The following is a 23,359-nucleotide window of genomic DNA, read 5'->3' on the forward strand; positions in this document are numbered from 1 at the left end:
TGACTGAGGAATTGCCACATTATTCTGGTACTTTTGCTTAGAAAATCACTGCTTCCTGTGACTGTCTTGTTACTTGATGGGAATTTTCCCCATTAGGCCAGAATGCCAGCTATAGGAGCCCGCCAGTCTGGCTGCCAGAGCCCAGCACACCGGGGGGATCTCCCGGTGCCAGACCTAGGAAGGGAAGGACCTTAGAGGTCCGCCCGCACCTCCTGGCTGGAATCCCTTCCACAACTTCCGTGCCAAGTGGCATTTCAGTGACTACAGAATCCCTTCCAGTGACCCAGTGCTTGAAATCTCTACCTTATATATCACTGGAATTTGTGTCTTGCTGACTTCCACCTGTTGGCTCTACTTTTTCCTCCAAGGCCACATAAAATAAGTCTACTATATTATTCCTTGTCCACAGAACAAGCCTTCAAGTCTTTGAAGAAAATCATTATGCCTCATTCCCCTTGGCTTTCTCTTTTCCAGGCTCAGTATTCCCACCTTCTCCAATCCATGGTTTCCAGTTTCCTCACCTACAGGATAGTTTCCCCATGATGCTTGTGAATCCCTTCCCAACTCCTGCCTCAGCAGAGTGAGTCATTCCCTCAGGCATATCTGTGGTGGGGCTGTGGTGTGAGGGCTTTGTGTCCACCCTTCCACTGGCTGCGAGGTCCTGGAGGGAGGGACCATGTCTTCTCCAGGCTCTAACTGGACTCTGGCTCCTACCTCCCCCATTTCCCTAGGACCTCCCCCATCACTCCTCTCTCACCTCTCCTCCACGCTATCTCCCTTACTTCATAGGGACAGCCCCATCTCAAAAATGAATCCGTCTTGGGGCACCTGGGTGGCTCAGTTGGTAAGTGTCCAACTCTTAATTTCAGCTCAGGTCATGATCTCATGGTTTATGGGATCAAGCCCTGTGTCCAGCTCTGTACTGACAGCACAGAGCCTGCTTGGGATTCTCTCTCCCTCTGTCTCTCCCTCTCCCCTGCTCTCCCTTTCTTTCTCTCTCACACCTCCCCCCCCCATAAACATTTTTTAAAAATGAATCCTTCAGTCCCTCATCCCCCAAAGGCTGTCATCCTTTCCCTACTTCATAGCCAACCTTCTTGAAATTCATAATCACTGACCTTTCCTCCCCATTTATCTTTCAGCCCTCTGCAGACTGATCCCCCTCCACCACTCTTGTACAGGTAGTCTGGAAGAGGTCATGAATGACCATCTAAATGCCAGCTCCCACAGACACTTCGAGATCCCCTTCTCACTTGACATCCTGGTGACACCTGACACTCCTGACCACGGCCTGTCATGTGGCTCCCATGGCAGCTGCTGTGCTATCTCCCCCGACTACCTCCCTTCCTCCCCAAGCCCCACCCAGGCTCCAGCTCTGTTTATTTTCGTGCAGCCCCTGGAAGGCCCCCTCCTCTCATTCCACATGCATGTGCCTGAGACACCTTTCTTCCTCCCCTGCCCCACCGCAGTCTGCCGGTGAACCTCTGCTCCTCCTTCGGGCCACACCTGCGAAGCCCTCACTGCCTTTCCCTCCAGCAGAGCTGCCTGCTCCCTTGAAGGCCTCCCACATACCTAGCATGTACCTTTACCATTACCCTCGTCACAGTGTGCTGCAACTGCTTTATCTTCTCGCGTCCCCATCAGACTGTGAGATCCTTGCGTTTGCCTCTATAATCTGGTAACGTACGGTGGTCCCTTGTTCACCGTGGGCACTTAGACATGTTTGCTAAATTGAATTCTTATGTCATACCTAGGATGGTTCCTGACACAAAGAGAATACCCTGCTGGATACATTTCTTTAGTAATTGAAGCTGAAATGTCAATAAATAGTTGCGATGCAATGTGGTACATAGGCTGTGATAAAGATCTACCCAGAGTGTCATGGAAGTCCAGAGAGGAAGAGAATTAGTACTACCCTGAGAATAGGGAAAGCAACATGACAAGAAAGCCTTCCCAGAAGAGGTGACATTTAAGCTGGGCCTTACAGTTTGAGTACGAGTTGGCCTGGGTGAGAGGGGGCCTGCTAGGCCCTTGAGCAAAAACACAGAGCTGTGCAAGGACCCACAATAATTGAAAGACAGCAGGATGTGTCTAGGGTATGGGAAGACATGGGCAGGGTTCAGGTATTAAGGTTGGGGCCAAAGTGAATACCAGCCAAGGAGTTTGGACATAATCCCAAGGGCGGTGGGAGCCCCATATGGATTTTCAAAAACCAAGTGTTCTGCACAGATTTGTGCTTAGAAAGATAGGGAGGATAGATTGGGGGAAGGGGAATAAACGTGGAGGGGGTGAGATTAGTTATTATAGGATCCATGCCAGAAGAGACAATTGCAGTAATCCCAGGGAGAGATGACCTTGCTCTGAATTCACCCAGCCCTACCTGGTACAGAGTTCTTTGTATGGAGACTTGTGTCTATCAGCATGTTCTCTGCCACACATAGGTGGGGAGGGTGGGACACAGGGTAAGGTCTCTAGTCAGATAAGTGTAAAAAATGCTGGGTTAAACAGGTGTCTCAATGCAGGATTTTTCAGAGCCTTCAACATACACTGCATTATACTATATGTAACATTCAGAGTTTCTCAAACATATTTAGCCACAGAAACTTTCTGAGAACCTCTCAAGAGACTAGAGTTTAATGGAATATATAAATTTTTTAAAAAGACCAAGAGCTTTCATAATTCTGTTAGCTGTAGTTCCTGGAAGGAAAAAATAAATCAAAGACATAGCTTTCCACTAGGTGACAGCTAATGTGCTTACTGAGCACTCTGCTGTGAGAATGTTGTATGTGTGGGTTTGTTGGGCGAGCAGAGAGGACTCCCCTGGAAATACGTATGTTGCTTTTGGTCATTTGGTTTGGAGACAGGCTGAGCAAATTCACCTGCTCCTCTTAGGTCCCTTGTGTTTATTCAGGCCTGAAAGAGGTTGGACCCAGGTATTTGAAAGAATGACAGGTCCTGACCTCCGGAACAGAGAAACCAGGTCTACAGAGCCAGGAATGTTCTCCTCTCACCACGTCCCTCACACAACATTCCATCAGCTTGCTGGGGGGATGGACAGAGCATCCACCTCAGAATCTCCTTATCCTGGGGTGGCTGCATCCCAGATGGCAAGTACCTGGTTCTGTCAGTCTTGGCCTGGGTCTCGTCCACTGTCATACAAAGCTCACTAGGGTTCCCAGAGACAGGTTGCCATTTTCAGGCTTCCACTTGCCTGAGCACTGGGGGTGGAATTGAACAGCCATCCATCATCCTTGGGACTTTAAGTGAACCCTGGCCTTGGAATGCCTTCCCTGGCAGCTCCAAGGCCATTTCCCAGCTGAGTCCCTAAGGTGGAAAAGTCTGGGCAGCTCCGTGTGTGGCTTGGGGAGGTGCCTCTTTCTCCATTGCAGGAATTCTCCCCTGGAGAGGCATCAGATATTCCTCAGCCCCTGCCAGGGCTTCAGGGTGAAGAGTTCAAAAGTGCAGAAGGGGACAGACCAGCAGGAGCCTCCCCGGTGAGGGGCAGCTTCCAGCAGGAAGTAAGGTCAGCAAGAGGCTGCCAGCACTAAAATCAGAAAGCTGCCCAGCCCCCTGAATAGTGTGCCTGAATAGGTACCCTTCTTAGGGTTCCTCTGCTCCAGCCACACTACCTGGAGGGTACCTGCCTCAGCCCTGTTCATTTAGCTGGTTCGTTTAGCTGTGTCTCGGCTCAAAACAGACTCTGAAAGACTCACTCTTCAGCTTTTCCTGACACATGTTGCTCTTCCTGAGAATGGTCAAACCTCCCTACTCTAGACTTCTAGAAAAATCCGAGTGAAGCTCATAGTGTTTCTACCCCAACTGTCCATTAAGTAGCTCATGCTACAGCTCCACCACTCAGAGCAGGAAACTGAGACCCAGAGAGAGAGAGACTCACCCAAGATGCAGAGCTTCTGTCAGAGACAGAGAGAGAGCACGGTTTTCCTGTTACCCAGTTGAGTGTTTTCTTACCACACGGCCCCGTCTTTCTCAAGAGAGAAAGAAATCCAACATTATTACCTATTTAGTTGTATCTTTTACAAAATCACACTGCTGTTAAGGTTGAGTTAAAGGCATCATATTGCTATGAAGATAAGTTCTAGAGTCAGATAGAGCTGGATTCAGATTCCAGCTCCACCAGTTTGCACCTGCAGTAGAGTTTATAACCCCTGGGCAAATAACTTCACATCTGTAGCTCAGGATTCCTTCTCTGAAACAGCACCTACTTCATTAAGTCATACAAAAATTAATTGAGATAATGTATGGTAAATAGCTCAGCGTGATGCCCAGAGGGGAATAAGCACTCAATAAACTTTAGCTCTTTGTGTTACTGTTGTTAGTAGTAGCGGATTTTAAGTAATATGTAAGGCAATTACAATTAACGTTTAAATTGGTGTTTTGGTCCATTACCTGTATTTGAACGTATATGGATGAAATGAGAACAAATTTTTTTCACCTAGACCATTTAAATTTTCACTTTGAAATTTTGTGTTTATCTTAAGGGCTTTTAATTAGATTAACAAGTTAGCAGGCCAACTAAATCTCTACCAACTCTTTCATGTATCCACCCCTTCCTAAACATTTATTGAACAACTCAAGTATCACCTTTTCATAGGTGCTCAGTGATGCTTTGGGATGGGTGAATGGACAGATGGATGGATGGATGATGTTGAGAACAACTGAAGTAGCCACCTTTGGTTCACACCAGCCAGTGGTTGGGTTTTATGAAAAGCCATGAGGGACTGAGAGACTGGAAGAAAATGGTTAAGGGCCCAAAGGTCTCAATGGAGACAAAGAACAGGTGTAAGGTGCAGTAGGAATGAGGAAGGCAAAGGACAGGCTGTCAGAAACCAATATAGACAGTATAACATTCTGGAGTAGGAGTGGTTCCTGGTGAAGAAAGGTCCAAGGAGTAGCCATGTGGATGGGTATCTGAGGTGGACAGGAGTTCTGGAGGTCCTTAAATCCAAGGAGGTGTGGGAACTAAGTCTAGGTTATCAGAGGGACAATTCACATAGCACACTGCACATTTTGTGCAATTCCAAGTTAGGATTAAATTGACCTGAATTAATGAAATTTTACTCTATTTCATCAAATTGCTCATTGGGGATGTTCCCTTATGTAAAACTGAATGTAGGAGGGGGCCAAGATGGTGTAGTAAGAGGACTCTAAGCTCACCTCATCCTGTGGATACAACTAGAAAACACTCGTGTCAGTGCAAATAACCCAGAAAAGGACCTGAAGACTAGAAGAACAAACTCCGCAACTAAAGGTAGAGAAGAGGCCACATCGAAGACAGTAGGAAGGGTGGACACCCAGTGGGGATCTAAATGGACCAAGGCCACCCATGGACAGAGGGAGCTTTGAAGAGGGAGAGAAATAGACTACCAACCAAGGAGCTAGCAAAGGGACAACAAATCCCCAAAACATTTGGCTTTGAAAGTGAGAGGAGCCAAATTTCATGAGTTCTTACAGATAGCAAGACTTAAAACTTGGAGTTTTAAAAATCAGAAGGCTCAGCTCTCCAAGAGCCCAAAGGGCAATAGGAAGCTGAGTCCCTGCACTTAAAAAGCTCTACAAACAGCCCCCATAGAAGCAGCAGTCTGAAAACGCCTGGGGTAAACATGAGGGAATTTTTTTTTTTAATTTTTTTTTTCTACGTTTATTTATTTTTGGGACAGAAAGAGACAGAGCATGAATGGGGGAGGGGCAGAGAGAGAGGGAGACACAGAATCGGAAACAGGCTCCAGGCTCTGAGCCATCAGCCCAGAGCCTGACGCGGGGCTCGAACTCCCGGACCGCGAGATCGTGACCTGGCTGAAGTCGGACGCTTAACCGACTGCGCCACCCAGGCGCCCCGAGGGAATTTTTTTTTTACACATCTCAGAGCAGGTCTTGGAGGGGCAGGTCTCCCAGAGGGACTTCCCAGGAACAAAGGAGCTAACCAGCTCCATCTCCCTTCCCCACCCCCTAGCATAAACATATAACCACCTATGGGAACCAGCACAGTGGCAACATTCACTACCTAACTTGTGTATGCCAAGCCCCGCTCCCCCTCACTTTGGCAGATCTACCCTTCCCAGTCACCCTTGCCTCAGTCCAGGCACTGCAGTCCCCCTCCCCCAGAATACCTGCACAAATCTTGCCAACACCATTTCTCTGGACTTGGGCTTTTGCAGGGCCTCTGTCCCTATGGTGATGGCTGTAGACTCTGTGGAAGCCCAAGGCTCACATTGTTAAAACTGCACACCACACCCTGAAGCCCTGGTCCCAGCAGTGGCCCCACCTTATTAAAACTGCATTCCCCACCTGGGCCAGGGACCAAACTCTGCCTACAATAGTCAGAGCCTCTGCAGATGACTGGACTGATGGAAAAAAAGGCAGCCAGGACTCAACAGCAGGGCACACACAACACACACAGGAGACAACCCTGAAGCACCAGGTTCTGATGAACAGAGGACACTGCACTGCATGGCACTAAAGGACCTCTTCTTCATAAGGCTATTACTTTCACAGAGCAGAAGATGTAGCTGACTTTTTCTAATACACAGGAAACAGGAATATGGCCCAAATAAAAGAACAGGACAAAACCACAGCAAGACACCCAAGCAAAATAGATAAGATGCCTGATAGAGAATTTAAAGCAATGATTATAAAGATACTCACTGGACTTGAGAAAAGAGTGGAGGACCTCATGAAACCCTTAACAAAGAAAAAGAAAACATAAAAAAGAACCAGAGATGAAGAGCACAATAGGTGAAATTAAAAATACACCAGAAGGAATAAAATGGCAGGCTACAGGAAGCAAAGGAACATATTAGTAACCTGGAGGACAGAGTAAGGGAAAGTAATCAAAACGAGAAAATGAGAGAAAAAAATTATGCAAAATGAGAATAGACTTAGGGAACTCAGAAACTCCTTTAAGCATGATAGCATTTACATTATAGGGATTCCAGAAGAAGAAAAGAGAGAAAGTGAAGATGGGGGGAAGGGGGCTGGCTGGCTCAGTTGGAAGAGCATGCAACTCTTGACTTCAGGATTGAGAGTTCAAGCCCCATATTGGGTATAGAGATTACTAAAAAATAAATAAATAAAATTTAAAAAGAGAGAAAAGGGGGCAGAAAATTTACTTGAGGAAATAATAACTGAAAACTTTCCTATCTGGGTAAGGAAATCGATATCCAGATCCAGGAAGCACAAAGATTCCCCCAGCAAAATCAACCCAAGGAGGTCTACACCAAGACGCATAGTAATTAAAATGGCAAAAAGTAGCAATAAAAACAACAACAACAAAAAATTTAAAGCAGCAAGAGGAAAGACAGTTACATAAAAAGGAAACCCCATAAGGCTATCAGGAGGTTTTTAAGCAGAAATTTTCCAAGCCAGAAGGGAGTGGCATGATACATTGAAAGTGTGGAAAGGGAAAAATCTGCAGCCAAGAATATTCTATCCAGCAAGGCTATCATTCAGAATAGAAGGAGAGATAAAGAGTTTCCAAGACAAGCAAAAGCTAAAGGAGTTCATGACCACTAAACCAGCCCTTCAAAAAATGTTAAAGGGGACTCTTTGCATGGAAAGGAAAGACAGTAAGAGTTAAAAAAAAAAAAAAAGGAAGCACAAAAGCAGTAAAAATAAGTATATCTGTAAAAATCAGTCAAGAGACGCACAAAATAAAAGAGTATGATACCATATATCAGAAATGTGGTGGGGAAAGGAGTAAAGAATAGGCTCAAACTTAAGCTACCATCAACTTAAAATAGACTGCTATATATAGAAGATGTTATGTACAAACCTAGTGGTAACCATGAATTAAAATCAGTAATAGATATGCAAAGAGGTGAAAGACCTGTACTCTGAAAACTATAAAATTGATGAAAGAAATTGAAGACAACACAAAGAAATGGAAAGACATTCTATGCTCATGCCCTGGAAGAACAAATATTATTGAAATAGCTACACTACCCAAAACATCTACAGATTTAATAAAATCCCTAACAAAATACCAACAGCATATTCATTTTTCAAAGAGTTAGAAAAAACAATCCTAAAATTTGTATGGAACCACAAAAGATCCCAAATAGCCAAAGACATCTTGAAAAAGAAAAACAAAACTGGAGGTATCACCATTCTAGACTTTAAGTTATATTACAAAACTGTAGTAATCAAAACAGTATGGTACTGGCAAAACATAGGCACATAGATGAACAGAATAGAAAGACCAGAAATAAACCCATAGTTAAATGTTCAGTTAATCTTCCATAAAGGAAGCAAGAATAAGCAAAGAGAAAAAGACAGTCTCTTTAGCAAATGGTGTTGGAAAAACTGGAAGGCAACATGCAAAAGAATGAAATTGGACCACTTTCTTATACCTACACACAAATAAACTCAAAATGCATTAGGGACCTAAATGTGAGACCTGAAACCATAAAAATCCTAGAAGAGAATATAAGCAGTAATTTCTTTGACATCAGCCGAAACAACCTCTTTCTAGATATGTGTCCTGAGGCAAGGGAAAGAAAAGCAAAAAATGAACTATTGGGACTATATCAAAATAAAAGTCTCTGCGTAGCAAAAGAAATAACCAACAAAACTAAGAGACAACCTACAGAATAGGAGAAGATACTTGTAAATGACATGTCTGATAAAGGGTTAGCATGCTAAGTGTGTAAAGAACTTATACAACTCAACACCCAAAAACCTAAAGAATCCAAGTAAAAAAAAATGGGCAAAAGGCATGAGCAGACATTTCTCCAAAGAAGACATACATATGGCCAACAGATAATGAAAAGATGCTCAACATTACTGATCATCAGGGAAATGCAAACCAAAATAACATTGAGATATTGTGTCACATCTATCAGAATTGTTAAGATCAAAAATTCAAGAAACAACAAGTATTGACAAGAATGTGGAGAAAAAGGAACCCTCGTATGCTGTTGGTGGGAATGCAAACTGGTGCGGCCACTGTGGAAGACAGTTTGGAGGGTCCTCAAAAAACTAAAAATAGAACTACCCTATTATCTTATAATCACACTACTGTGTATTTACACAAAGAATACAAGAAAACACTAATTCAAAGGGATATGTGCACCCCTGTATTTATTGCAGTGTTATTTACAATAGCCCAAACCATGGAAGCAGCCCGTGTCCATTGATAGATGAATGAGTAAAAATGTAGTATATATACACAATACAGTATTACTCAGCCATAAAAAAGAAATCTTGCCATTTGCAACAACATGGATGGATCTAGAGAATATAATGCTAAGTGAAATAAGCCAGCTAGAGAAAGACAAATACCAAATGATTTCACTCCTGTGGAATTTAAGAAATGAAGCAAACAAACAAAGGGGGGAGAAAAAAGACAAACCAAGAAACAGACTTAACTATAGAGAACAAACTGATGGTTATCAGAGGGAGGTGGGGGGGGGATGGGTAAAACAGGTGAAGGGGATTAAGAGTACACGTTTCATGATGAGCACTGGGTAATGTATAGAATTGGTGAATCACTATATTGTACACCTGCAACTCATATAACACTGTATGTTAACTACACTGGAATTAAAAAATAAGTAAAAAATAAAAAGTAAAAAAAATTTACTCATAAAAAACTGAATTTAATATGAAAGAGTAGTAGTGCATTGAACAAAGGTATTTATAATTCTGCCTTATTTTTATCTCAGATTGGTATTGCTTAAAGGTCAAGTGTGTGTGTGTGTGTGTGTGTGTGTGTGTGTGTGTGTGTGTGTGTGTAAGAGAGATAGAAAGAAAAAGAACGTGCATCGCATTGCTTTGTTATCTGACCTTTTCAGCATTTTAGCTCCAGGCCAGTCGTGGAGCAACACTGGGAGTCTTGTGAGGATTATATATAGCAAAATGTCACCAGCAACCAAAGACATTCTGTCCCCCTCCCAATCCAAATACTTGAAATTCACACCCTGGAAAAAAATTCACAGTAAATTTTGGGTCAGCAAGAATAGCACTGTATTTGTGCATAGGACGTTTTATTTTTCAGTTGTATTCACTGTAAAAGGAGAACGGGGCTGGATGGTGGGTTGGGAGATACAGAGAGCCCCCTTCCCCACCCCAAACAGCACTTGCTCTGTGAATGAATAGGAATTGTGGCCAAAATGACATGTGTGCTTAGCAATTTACAATTTCAGAATAACCCCAGCTTTTCATCCTCACAACAGCCCACTGAAGTTGGCCAGGCAGATATTACTGTGTCCATTGACAGATGAAAACCTGAGGCAGAATAAAGGAGTGAAGGGATAGATGTTAGACCATTCAGAGCCAGGTGAGGCCCACAAGCCTGCTGACCCATGCCCGGCACTCTTAGTACTGGACTATGGCAAGTCACAGCCTCTCCATTTCTGCCGCTATGACATGAACCCACCTCCAAGTTCCCCCACCAACAGCTTTAACTTGCTAAGGTTCTGGAAGGACCATGACAGGAGCAAATATTTACCTGCTGCTGGATTTCTACCATATAGGGTAAGCCAGGCACAAAATTATGAAGTTGAAATAGAAGTTTCTGGGCTATTTCAGGACTACTCACCCATCATAGACAACAGCCTCATTGGAAAGATGCCCCGGGTAGCACAGGAAGCCCACCAGGTATGCGCCCCACCCACATTTTCTAGCAGGGTCATAAATCTTTCTTTCCACAGCTGGTCCCACACTGGTCCTAAGCCTGTAGTTCACACCAGGTTGGGAGTGACAGACCCCTTCTCTCCATCTCCTGCTTCAACACTCCTGGCTGGTCAATCAAGGCACTTTTTCTCAATGAACATGAACTTAATTAAATATTCGACACAAATGGACCCATGAGATGAAATTTTTTTGTCTGTGCATTAGGTAATTTTTAATAATTTGTGTCATGCTTGTTTCCAAGAAAATACACAATAGATCAAAACTATCAAAATGATGATCAAAAGCAAGAATGGAGTAAGGGGAAGGGTGTGTGCAGAAAGGCTGGCCTGATGCTGCCTTCAGCCCAGGAGCAGAAAACTGAACTCTCAGCTTTCTCACAATGTCAACAGGAAAAATGGGTTACAGATACAGCCATTTTGTAGGAAAGACAAACTTTGCCTGACCTTGAAATCTAGGAGTGAAATCTAGGAGTCAGTTGTAGCATAGTTTTTAAAAAGGCACATCAGGCAGCTTAATGGGCATTGTCTTCACCCACCCAGGCATTGTTTCTCAGAGTTCTCTAGACTGTGAGAATCCAAACAATCTGGGGTGCTTGATAAAGATGCAGATTCCTGTTCAGCATGGTGACCACAGTTCATGGTTCCTACTGAGTTGTATACTTGAAGTTTGCTAAGAGAGTTTTCTTAGATGTCCACACCACACACACACACAACATGGTGTTGCTGTGAGGTGATGCATGTGTTAATTAGCTTGGTTGTGGTAATCATTTCATAATGTATATCACAGTATCCCACTGTACATCTAAAATACGTGATTTTTGTCAATTATGCCACAAGAAAGCCAGAGGGAAAAATATATATACATTCATGAGCCCTGCCTCAAACTCACTAAGTGAGAATCTCTGGAGGATGGGCCTGGTGGTCTGTATTTTGAACAAGCTCACTAACTGATGTTCTATACCTGCACATTGGTTAGTGGAGGAACTCCAGGTATCAAGACTCACCCAGAGAGATGTTTGAAGGCTGCACAGGCTCTCCAGGCCCCCCAGGAGTTGGAAAGTCAAGGTTTCTTCATGCACTTGGGTGGGTAGTGAGCTTTCTGCTAGAATTTCAGATGGCCACAGGCCCCATCTCAGTCTTTCCATCACCCCTCAGGGTCTGCCATCCATAACTCATGGTAGCCACCAGCCTACATTAAAGACAAAAATATGGGCTCAGCTGACCCACCAAGCCCCGTGTTCCTACTCTCTCCCTTCCCCATCCTCATTCATAATGGGGAAAGCAGAGCCAGGGAGTCCAGGAGCCATCCAAGTGGCAAAAACCCCACTGAATGAGCCACGTCACCCCCCACCATCTGTCCTGTGCCTCCCCACTCCCAGGGCAGGTTGGGATCTGCCAGGGACTGGCCTTGGGGAGACAATCATGAGTTCTTTCCTTTCTCTTCCCACAGGTTTGGAATAAATTGCCTCATCCAGTTTGAAGACTTTGCCAATGCCAATGCCTTCCGCCTGCTCAACAAGTACCGCAACAAGTATTGCATGTTCAATGATGACATCCAAGGTGAGTTTCCACCCCACCTGACAAAGCCACCAAGGACACATGCCTTCTCACAGATTTCCCCTGGATGCCCAAGTGGGGGCACCTCCTAGCTAGTTTGCTGCCAGCAGCTGTGGAAGAAAGAGCATTAATGTTGGATTCAACTCCCACTTGGCTAAATTTAGTTCTGTGACTTTGAAAAAGTCCCTTAACTTTGCTAAGCCTCAGTTTCCTCATCTATAAAATGGACGTCATTACTGCTTCAAAGGAAAGTAAGAATTATGCGATTTAATACATGAAAGAAATACTAAACAGTGCTGTCATTTTCCAGCTGGTTGAACTTGGGCTAATCATATCTCTGAGCTATAGTCTTATCATCTAGCCAATGTGGATGATAATAACTGCCTTGGGAGATTATTATGAAAATTTAAAGAGCTAATATATGGAAAGCGCTAGCACAGAGGATTCATCGGACCAAAGCATCAATTACCCTAAAAATGTCCTTCCCCAGCCCCAATAGCTCGCTCTTGGATTTTCCAAATATTAGGTGCAGCTCTGTCAGAATCAGGACAGTCCCTTCTCTTAACTTGGCTAGAATGTGTGTTACTCAGAATGATAACTGTGGAAGGCATTGATGCCAGGGCCCCAGGGTGCTCCAAAAGCCAATAGGAAGCATTTTCTAGTTCAGGATCAACTTGGTTACTTGGTTACATAGAACTTCTGTTCTATGGACCAGAAGTATCTGAAGGCACTTGCTTCTTGCTGTGGAGATGCCAGTATATGAAACTGGAAGGGAAGTGTTGGGGGGGGGGGTCCCTCATATATCATCTCTCCTGATCCAGGCATTCTCAGTAAGAGCACTGGGAGCTATTCCTAATGTTTTGTAGAAGTCAACAGAAACACTGATGACATGTAGTTAGCATCTAATAGAGGGAGTTTGGCAAGCAGAATGTTTTAAAACCAAAGATGCATGTCAGGACAAGAACAAGTCGGTGGGGGGACAGGTGTTGGTCCTTCCTTGGGAGTAAAAGATTGGCCAACCTTTCATTTTGCAGATGAGACCCAAAGAGGTCACAACTTTTCATCAAATGAGTTAGGGTTAAACCTAAGAGGGTTCAAACCCAGATAATAATAGCTAAGGTTTAGAGCTGAACATGTATTATACATCAGACACTGTTCTAAGCACTCTACACATTTAATCCTATGTGATCTTATTATCTCTGTCTTAAGAATGAAGAAACTGAGGCACAGAGAGTAAGTAATTTATGCAGAAAGTAAGTATAGAGTTGAAATCTGGACCCTAAATTCTAAGTACATAATCACTCATCGTACTGTTCCCAGACCATACTATTACAGAACCAAATGTTTCTTCCTTTCCTGTGGCCCGCATTAAGAGCTAAAGAAATGTGATGAATGGGGTGTGTTTTTGGATTGGGCATACATTTTTAAGAGGCAGGATAGCACAGTTTAGCATATTTTTAGATAATTAAGATCAAAATATATGAGTTCAGCCCTTGAAGAGTGGGTAGCCAGAAAGGGGAGACCCAGTAAGGGAGAGCTGACATATGGCAACCCCCCAGCCTGTCACCAGTCTGTCACCCTAGATGTATGGGCCTGGGAAAGCCCAGTATTACCCAGAGAAGTGGGCACTCTGCACAGACAGGGCAGCACAGTCTAAGGGCAATGGTTGGTGGCAGGAAGCATTCCCTCCCTGCCCTCCTGCTGGTCACCTCACTGTCAGCCCCGTGGACAGGGGTGTGGCCACAGCCCTCAAGGAAACACCTGCCGGCTAGCCCCTGACCGGCTCCCCCGTCATGGCACTCACTCATGAGTCAGAGGCAGGACAGCCATCCCCCTGAGCCCACTGGGCTGCCAAGACCAGAAGGTGGGAGTGGAAAACAAGTCCATGTGGGTGGCACACCTGGTGCAGACTCCAGATGTACACACACACACACACACACACAGTCATGTGTGTACATCCTCATAAACAGGGGGACACATCTGGACCCTGCAATCCACCTGCCTCCACTACCCCCCGCTGCTGCCAGAAAGCACCTCTAAGATGAAACTATGGCCGTCAACCCCCTCTTCATGAGCAAGTTCACGCTGCCCCACTGCAAGTATCAGGCCTCTTTGGGCCCCACTCCACCCCCACTAATCTCTCTGTCCCCTGACCCACTGTTACGTTTACTCCTCTAACCCCTTTCCTTGTCAGTTCTCTCTGCGTGTGAAAGTTCTGCCCTTTAGTCACTCATATGTACCTTTCAAGACTCAGCTTAAGGGTGTCCTGTCCCAGGGAAGGACTCACGCAGCCTTTGCTCCCCCAGTCTGATTCAGGTGCCCACCAGGTGCTCCCACAGTCACCTGTGCTCCCCTGTCAGTTCTCTTACCACACACTGTACCCCAAATGTCCGCGTGGAGTTGTCTGTCTCCCCAGGAGACAATAAGCTTCCAGAGGCAGAAACTATGTCATCTATTCTCATTCCCCAGTTCCCAGCACAGTGCCTGGCACATTCTAGATGCTTCATAAGTATTTGGAGAATGAATGAATGAATGAAGTCTACACACACAAATTGACATTCTCATAAGCATACCCGCCAATTCCCATGGGCATGTCTACCTTGGACACCTGCCCCTGCAGCCTCTCTCTTGTCCAGGTCATCATACATGTACTTACACAGTAGTGCCCCCCACATGTGCTTACGCTCAGATGGATTTACATCGTCGTGTGTACACATGTAGCATTTTTAATTTAGTCAATTCATTGTTAAATTCATTGGTTTTGATTTCCTGTTCATAGCCAGTCCCAACAGAGTCTATTTCGCTCCCAGGCAAAGCTGGATGGAATAGTTTTCTGGGTCCCACAGCAGACAGCAGAGGACTTTCCCATTCTTTTCTCAGCAATTAAAAACTAAAGTCATGCATTAGGGGCGCCTGGGTGGCGCAGTCGGTTAAGCGTCCGACTTCAGCCAGGTCACGATCTCGCGGTCCGTGAGTTCGAGCCCCGTGTCAGGCTCTGGGCTGATGGCTCAGAGCCTGGAGCCTGTTTCCGATTCTGTGTCTCCCTCTCTCTCTGCCCCTCCCCCGTTCATGCTCTGTCTCTCTCTGTCCCAAAAATAAATAAACGTTGAAAAAAAAATTAAAAAAAAAAAAAAAAACTAAAGTCATGCATCTGAAATGTGTGATGAGAGCTAGCGAATAGTACCAGAATGTCAGGAGCCCTGTAATATCAAGTCTTTGATAGGACAGGCTGACTGTTAGGTAGGAGCATGTAAGTAATAACAGTAAAGAGGTGGGGGTGGAGGCACACCACCCAGATCTTCCTTCGAGAAAAGACTTGATGCCCCAACTACTGGCAGGGCTGTCAGCTGCCTCGGGCAGAGTCCCAGCTCCAGAGCTGCCTCGCCCACGGTCCTGCCCTGCCAGGGATGCCCTCACCCCTTGATGAGGGAATATAAAAGCCCAACCACTTTGGCCCAATGCAGGACAAGTCTGAGGGGACACTGAACTCCAGAGCTCCCCCACAGGGTTGGCTGAGGCTTTGGGGACTGCATCACAGCCCAGCTTCTCCTCTGCTCCCTCCTGCTTTCCCCCTGCCCCACCCCTTTCCCACTCGCTTCCATAGGTGCCAATCCCAAGGGCACTTCTTGGTAACATCCTGAACACTCTACATGTCTCAGAATGTGCTTCCCAGGGAGCCCAAGCTGTGCCAAATAATATTTTGCATGCACAGAGAACTTTAGGTGTGAGCTATTTTTTAATCCATACTGCCTCGTAACTTCCTGGCAACAGCCCCCCCTCGGGGAGGACAGACATTGCTGTCCCCTGTCACTGGTAAGGAAACTGGAGTTCAAGCATTAATTTTCGCTCCAGGTCACATAGCCAGACAGACACAAAGTGGGACTAGAACCTAGTTGTTTCTGACTCACAGTTCTCCACTCTCTCTCCATGACATCAGGCTGCCTATTCCCCTGTGTGGGTGAGGCGGTGCAATGAGTCTTCTTGCTAAGGATTAAATTCCAGATCCCACATAAGTGGGGATATCACTAGTCTCCAGAAGCCTGCTGCTCCCATCTTCCCCATCCCCTCCTCCCCTGGTTTACAGACCAAAGAGGAGATCCAGAGAGGGGAAGGGGCTTGACCACACCATCAGCTGGTTACTGATGAGTCCAGGACCAGAAGCCTATGATGTGTGTTCTCAGTGCTAAGTGGGCAATTAGGACATTGGTGAGCAATTCCAGGACTCAGGGGGAAACATGGAAGATGAAGCTCATGCTTAATCTTTAACTCCAAATACAAAGTTAAGAGAAATGAAACATAAAACTATATAGCCATGCTCAAAAATAGAAAAAGGAACACCGTATGCAGAATTGAAAAGGGTTGAGAGGGAGGGAGGGCAGAAGGGAGGGATGACCGTGGCAAACAGACCCCAAAAACAAGTTATATGTGGTTGCTGGGAACAGACCCAATGCACCCCAGCAGGACTCCCCATCGGAATCTACCTGAAACCCCACATATGGGAGGGGCTAGAACCAGGCTGCCACGTGAAAATGACACTGGGGCCATGCTGCCGGCTCCGAATACCGGCCCAGCATCACATCCTTGGTGGAACAAGGAAGGTGGGACTGAGGGCTTGAGGATCACAGCAGACAGCTCCAAGAGGGCAGGGCCATGCCCGGAGCTGAGCAGGAGCTCCAGCACATAATTTGAACTGTCTCCCAGCCAGCCCGGCTGTACCACACACCTTGGACTCACCCCACAGGGCTGACCACACGGTGGGGCCTCTGGAAACCCAGTGCTGGAAGGGTGAAGCGCTCCCCAAGGACTGCTGACGGTCTCCTCTGTGCCCACCCCAGCTGGCTCACAGAGAGCCTCAGCCGCCCCAGGCTGGTCCTCGGTGAGCAGGGCTGCTCGTGTGCTGACATACTGCTGGCAGTCTTTTCGGGAGACTTTGGAAAAGACAGAGGCTCAGGTGACTTGTTTCAACTGGGACCAGAGAAGCCTCCCTGCTCTTAGGGGAGGAGGAAACTGGAAGGGGGACAGCAATAGGAATGATCATGCTGGAGGACAGGCCAGCTGCCTTCTTCCACAGAAGCCAGATCCAGGATGCTGCTGGCCTAGTGACCATGGACCTCCGGCCTGAACACACTGCTAGCTCCTCACACAGTGTGGCTCGGGTGTGAAAGTCTAGCTGGCATGTCCAGTCCACAGCATCCTCCTGCCCCACCGGCCTGCCCTGGACCTGCACTACTCCCGAGTCCTACCACATACCTGGGGCCAGATGGCCTGTCAGTGTGCCCTGTGGCATGTCAGGCCATCATCACCCCCTCACACTTTCAAATTTTAATTTGTGAGTCTGAGTGCTTAATAGTCAGACCTTGTATTGAGACAAGCCTAGGTCTGAATCCCCATTTTTCTCCCTTTGGCTTTGGCCACTTGACTTAAATCCTCACAGCCTTCTTTATCTGCAAAATGGACATCATAGTATTAACAGCCCGAAATGATAATCGTCAGTATGTACAGAATGACCAAGATGGTTTTAAAAGGCCAGCATCTATTCTAGTTGGCTGGACTTTACACCAACTTTACACCAGAATTACCCCAGTTTATGGCACCAGGTCATTATAAGGACAGGAGTCATGTATAGGCAGGGACAGGCATGTAACAGTACTTAGTTCTGGTACCTAGTACAAATACCTCTGGTGCATAGTATGCTCCTGGCACATAAGTATGAGAGGGAGGGAAGAATGGTTGATACCCAGGATAGAGGCGCTTTGGTGGAGGTGAGGAAAGAGATGGGTGTGAGCACAGATCTGGGCAAGCCTGAGAAGGAGGCAGGACGTTTATCCACCTTCCACATATACCCTATTCTTCCAACCCATTGAACTCCTCACGGTTCTATGAATTTTCTGCCAACTCTGTGATTTTGAATGTGCTGATCCCTTTGCCTAGAATTCTCTTCTGCTCTTGGCTGACTTCTGTGTGTCCTTAAAGTCTCAGGCTTCACCTCCTCCAAGGTACCACACCTAGGGCCAAGCCTGTCCCACTGGTGTCTGGCTGATCCCACCTTTCTCCAGAGCTCAGGAGTCACCCACTTTGCAGAACGCTTCTAAGTTCCCCAGAGCTAAGTTTGTCATGATACCAAAGGGGCAGATGGGAAGGAGTGGCCAAGCTCTGAAGACTTTGTCCAGCTGATCTGTCCTGTTTACCAGACACCAGGAGTTATTTCCGGCTCCTGGGGGTCTGCTGCCCTCTTTCCTACACCATGGCCACACACATGGAACAGTACTTCCTGGCCTTTCTGTTCTCTTTCCCTCACAGTGAGGCCTCCCCTGGCCTTTTCAACCTTCTCTCTCCACAGCCTTCCTTTTCATGAAGCCCTGTGTTCTGTGCCTGCTCTTCACTTACAGGGCCGTCTCTAGCCCTGAGATTCCCACGGGTCTCTTACATCTGATCCTGGCTCCTCTGTGACCTCCCATTAGTCTGCTGCATCAGGTAAAAGCCCAGGGAAGCAAAAAGCTGGTAATTACTCTTTCTGGTTCCTCCAGAGTGTGTCTGAATAGGTCTAACCCATCTTCTGCATGGGCCAGGAACTGCCTTCTAGAGGGTCCAGCAGTTTCAGAAAATTCTCCTCATGACACAGAAATAGGACTGAAGTTGTTTAGAAGGCCTTTGCTTGGTATCATTAAGGGAACTTGAATTTTTCTGAACATATAAGCTGTTAACTACCTACAGACAGACTGTTCTATTTATCCTTATATCTGCAAGGCCAGGTGCAGTGAAGGCCCAGAAACAGGCCCCCAGACACACTAATGAACAAGTGAGTGACGGTAGCCAGCTGCTTTGGGAAGGTAATCATGCAGATCCTGGAAGCAGGCCTGGCCTTGCAGTGGACAAAACCCAGTCCCCCAGGGCCCTAGGCCTCCAAAGCCACTTTGAGCAGACCCTGACCAAGTCTAACTCCCTGCCCTTCTCCCTGTCTGGGACAGCAGTCTCACCTCACCTACAAAATGGCTAATTCTTTCCCTTTTCTCCAGTAATCTGTTGTTCACCATGGAAGTTCCCTATCACTTCGTCAAATGTGACTATTAAAAACAGAATAGAAATTACATTTTCAGCTCATCCTTTTGTGCATTTCCTGAATGGACAGCCTCTGATCCTCAGTTTGCAGGAAGTGTAATTATGGAAGCTCCCTCTAAAGAGGAAAACTTGTTTTTCTTTCATTGTGAATGGGAAACAGCCAGTCACACTTTAGGTGGCCCGTGGCATTTATGGGCACAAGCCATGTTCAACAACATCCCTGCACCCCTGGGTTTCTTCATGTGGTTACCTTCAGGAAGCTAAACAGCTTCCTTCCTCTCCACTTTTAATTCCCTAACACGTTACCCAAGAGCTGCCCCAAATCAAAGTTAATGATGGAGATAACTGTATTTGGCCAACTTTATAATATGGGGCTCAAGAACTGCTGTTCTTCCTCTTGAGTTCCGGTCTATAATCAGGGTAACTTGCCACTTCACAGGGTAACTTGCCTCAGAGGAAGGTTCCAGAAAGGAGAGCATGAAGAAGTAGCCAGCGAGGTAGCCGATGAGTGTGGGGCTCCAGGAGCCAAGTGCAGAAGGAGTTTCCCAAGGGAAAATAAGCAGTAGTATCCAATGCTGCTGAGAGGTCAAAGAAGAAGTGACTAAGGACTGACAACCGAATGTGACAAGGTGGTGGCACAGGTGACCTTGTCAAGAGGTGGGGACAGTTGATTGACTTGACTGGTTTCAGGGAGACTGAGAAAAAAGGAAACAGAGGCAATAAGTATACACACCTCTTCCAAATAAGAACTAGGGTAGGACTATAGAGAGTCAAGAGGAAGCCTTTTTAAAGATGGGAGCTTGATGACATGTTTGTGTGCTGATGGCAGTGATCTGGTAGAGGAGAAATTGATGCAGAAAAAAGGAGAGAAAATTACAAAGGAGAGCAGGCAAAAATGATGGGACCTGACACACACCTGGGGGTGGCTTTAGCTAGGAGCAGGGACAGTTCATTGGTGGTAACAGGAGGAAACACAAAGCAAATGGATATGGAGGAAAAGGGTTTACAGACTTGGTGGTAAGAGGATTCAGAAGTTCTCTTCTGACTGTTGCTGTTCCCTTTGAACCTCACTTTCCACTTCTGAGATGGGGAGAAAACGGAGCTCATAGTACTTGTTTGGTAGTTATTTTGTGAAGATTAAATGAGCAAATGCAGGTAAGCACATACATAGCACAGAGTCAAGGTCACAGTGAGAGGGATCAATAAATGTCAGTTGCCTTTCTCTCCTCTCATCAAAATGTTCCCTTCTTTCCTATCAGATTTCCCATTGTTTCGTGTTCTCCACCCCTGCCAGAGCCATTGACATCCACTGCCTAATTCACTTCTTTCTACCTCCACCACCCCTCAGTTCTCCCTCAAGGAGAGCGCATAATGCCCCACCTGCTGCCTACAAGTCCAGACTCAGGAGAGGCTGGCTGAGATTCATGGGCCACGAAGGGGTGGAAGCAGCACTGCAGGTATCCCTGCTCTGCTTCCAACTGATTGACTGAAAGGGGCCCCAGTTTCCTCACCTGTGTGCTTGGGGTAGGTCATGCTCTCCAGTCCCCATCCAGCACTGGATTTCTGCAGGTAAGCCCAGATAGTCAGCTTGCAGGTTCTAACCACAATAGATCCCTGGCATCGGAGAAGGTAAAGAGCCATCAAGCAGTGTCTTCTCTGATGGAATATCTTTGGCGCCATCTGGTGGCACATGTTTTGCACATCTCCTTGCCGGAGGCAGATGTCCCAAAATAGAATCAGATGAGCAGAAGACTCCCTCTCTATCCAGTGGAAGGAAACTAGTACTTCAGCTAGAGAAGTCGTCTAGTTCAGTGCATCGCAGACTTAAATGGCCATATAAGTCATCTGAAGACCTTTTGAAATACAGGCTCTGACTCAGTAGAACTAAAATGAAAACAGCTCTTGGGGGCCAGAGAGTAGGATGGGTGGAGTTGTTTCCAAAAAGAGAAATGGGGACTAGCTGACACAATAAGTGGACTTCAAGAAAATAAGAGACCAAGGTATTTAGGAATTTAGAGGAGCACCATACCATGCAATTCTCACTACCTATGTAAATGATTTCAGTAATTACTTAAATTGCTTTTTGATGCTTTCTTGGCTATCAGTTTGGTGTTCCTTTTGGATGCAGTACAGTGCTGAGCCTGGCCATGACATAGCCCAGCTTTATTCAGGTTAGATAAAAAGTAGATCTGGGAAAAGAAGGAGAGGTTCAGGATGCCTGGCTGGGAAAAGCAGAGGATATCTGGCAGAGGAGATCATTTGAGCTGAGTCTTAAGGAAGAAATAACAACGCAGAAGGTCCTAAGCTGGTAAACAGCATGGGCAAAACATAGAAGTGTAAAAAGACGTGACCTGTCAGGGAATGATCAGTAGTGCGCCTGGGACACAGAGTATGTGGGGAGGCATGAAGCTGCAAAGGTAGGTTGATACCGACAGTATACTTAACTATAACTGATGCTTCATAAATAACTGAATGCAATTAGCCCTAAACAGTGACCTCTAACTGCTGATTATGTTACAGTTATTTGTGCCCAAGCCTTGGTGAACAGGGAGTCCCTGGGGGCAGGGACCGTGTTTGATTCATCTTTTGTAGTGCCTAGCATGGTGCCTGTCACCTGGTAAGCCCTCAGTACATGCACAATGAGCTCTTGGGGACCCTCCAAAGGATGTTAGGAAAGCCCCCAGTAGTCCTCAGCCCTGGCTGTAGGACCCTGTTACACTTTAGCAGTCCCCCCCACCCAGGCCATTCCTGTGTGCAGGCTGGAGCCTGTACCCCACCTTCTTGTTCCTACCTCAGGTCCTACCTTCTGAGGTCCACAACGATGAACGTGCACTTGTTAGGCTCCAACTGTTTGCTGTGCCCCCTGTCTTTGCCCAATACATGGCCTCTAAGCCAGACACAAATCCAACCCACATTCTGGGATAAGGCCCTTCCCCAGAGCTACCAAAGTACTAATCCCTTAGAAAACTGGAAAGAGAAAACAGGAAATTCACTCATATTCCCACCCTGCAACCTTTAGTTATATTGTTCCTTCCTGATTCTGTGTTTTTCGTTACACAGAACAACCTTTTAAGTTTCTCTTCCTTCCAACTAACTCAGTGAAACGCAGTTTAGTGGTTAAGAGCATAAGACCTAGGGGCACCTAGGTGTCTCAGTAGGTTAAGCATCCAACTCTTGATTTTGGCTCAGGTCATGATCTCACATTCATGAGTTTGAGCCCCATGTCAGGCTTATGTGCTGACAGTGTGGAGCCTACTTAGGATTCTCTCTCTGCCCCTCCTCTGCTCTTTCTCTCTCTCAAAATGAATAAAATAAACTTTAAAAAAAAAAAAAAAGCACAAGGCCTAGAGCCTGGTTCCCTGGGTTCAAATCCTCACTTTGTTATATGATCTTGGACAAGTCATAAAACTACTCTATATTTCATTTTCCTGGGCTGTAAAATGAGGATGATAGTAGTTAGGATTAAACAAATAAATGTCTTTACAGTTAGACATCTAAAGCACTTAGAACAATTATCTGATGTTAGTTACTCACTTAATAGCCTCTTCTGTGTTGCCACATCATCTTCATAATAATTTTTAATGGCTGCAATATATTCTGAGTGTCCACACTCTTTACTTAATAGTTACTCCTTTGTTAGATGTTTAAGTTATTTCCAGTCATTCTGTATTAAAAATAACACTGTCATAAAGATCCTAGGACATGCGTTTTGGATTTTTCCATACATAGATTACCAGAAGTAGAAGTATGAGGGTAAAGGGCACAAGCATTTTATGCCTTTGGTCTATATTGGGAAATTGTTTTCCAAAAAAAGCTCATAGCATTGTAAAATACAATTTATGCTGGAATTTTTTACTTTTCACTACTCCCTCACCAGCCTTGGACAACATCAGTTTCTTTGATTTGTGCAACTTTAACATTCCACAGATAGTCCCACTGTAACTTTCTTTTCTTTGACTATCATGGAGGATTCCCATTCCCCATGTGATTACTGTGTTGTGAACTCTCTGTCAGTAAGGGTCTACACCAGTTGCTCTAAGAGAGAAAATACAAAGAATTGCTGATTATGTATTTAAAAATGTATTATGTATTAT

The 23,359-nt window shown here is 45.7% G+C and overlaps 1 protein-coding gene across 2 annotated transcripts in view; it reads left to right on the forward strand.

Moving 5' to 3' along the window:
- ME3 (malic enzyme 3) overlaps positions 1-23,359 on the forward strand; it is a 184,707-nt gene that overhangs the window by 149,270 nt on the left and 12,078 nt on the right. For both annotated transcript variants that reach the window (XM_030332199.1, XM_030332200.1), the window contains one exon: positions 12,100-12,209. In XM_030332199.1, the coding sequence (XP_030188059.1) occupies positions 12,100-12,209 (110 nt within the window). The remainder of the gene's footprint in view (positions 1-12,099; positions 12,210-23,359) is intronic.

This window comes from Lynx canadensis, chromosome D1 (assembly GCF_007474595.2).
Source record: "Lynx canadensis isolate LIC74 chromosome D1, mLynCan4.pri.v2, whole genome shotgun sequence".
In the NCBI taxonomy this organism is placed as follows: domain Eukaryota; kingdom Metazoa; phylum Chordata; class Mammalia; order Carnivora; family Felidae; genus Lynx; species Lynx canadensis.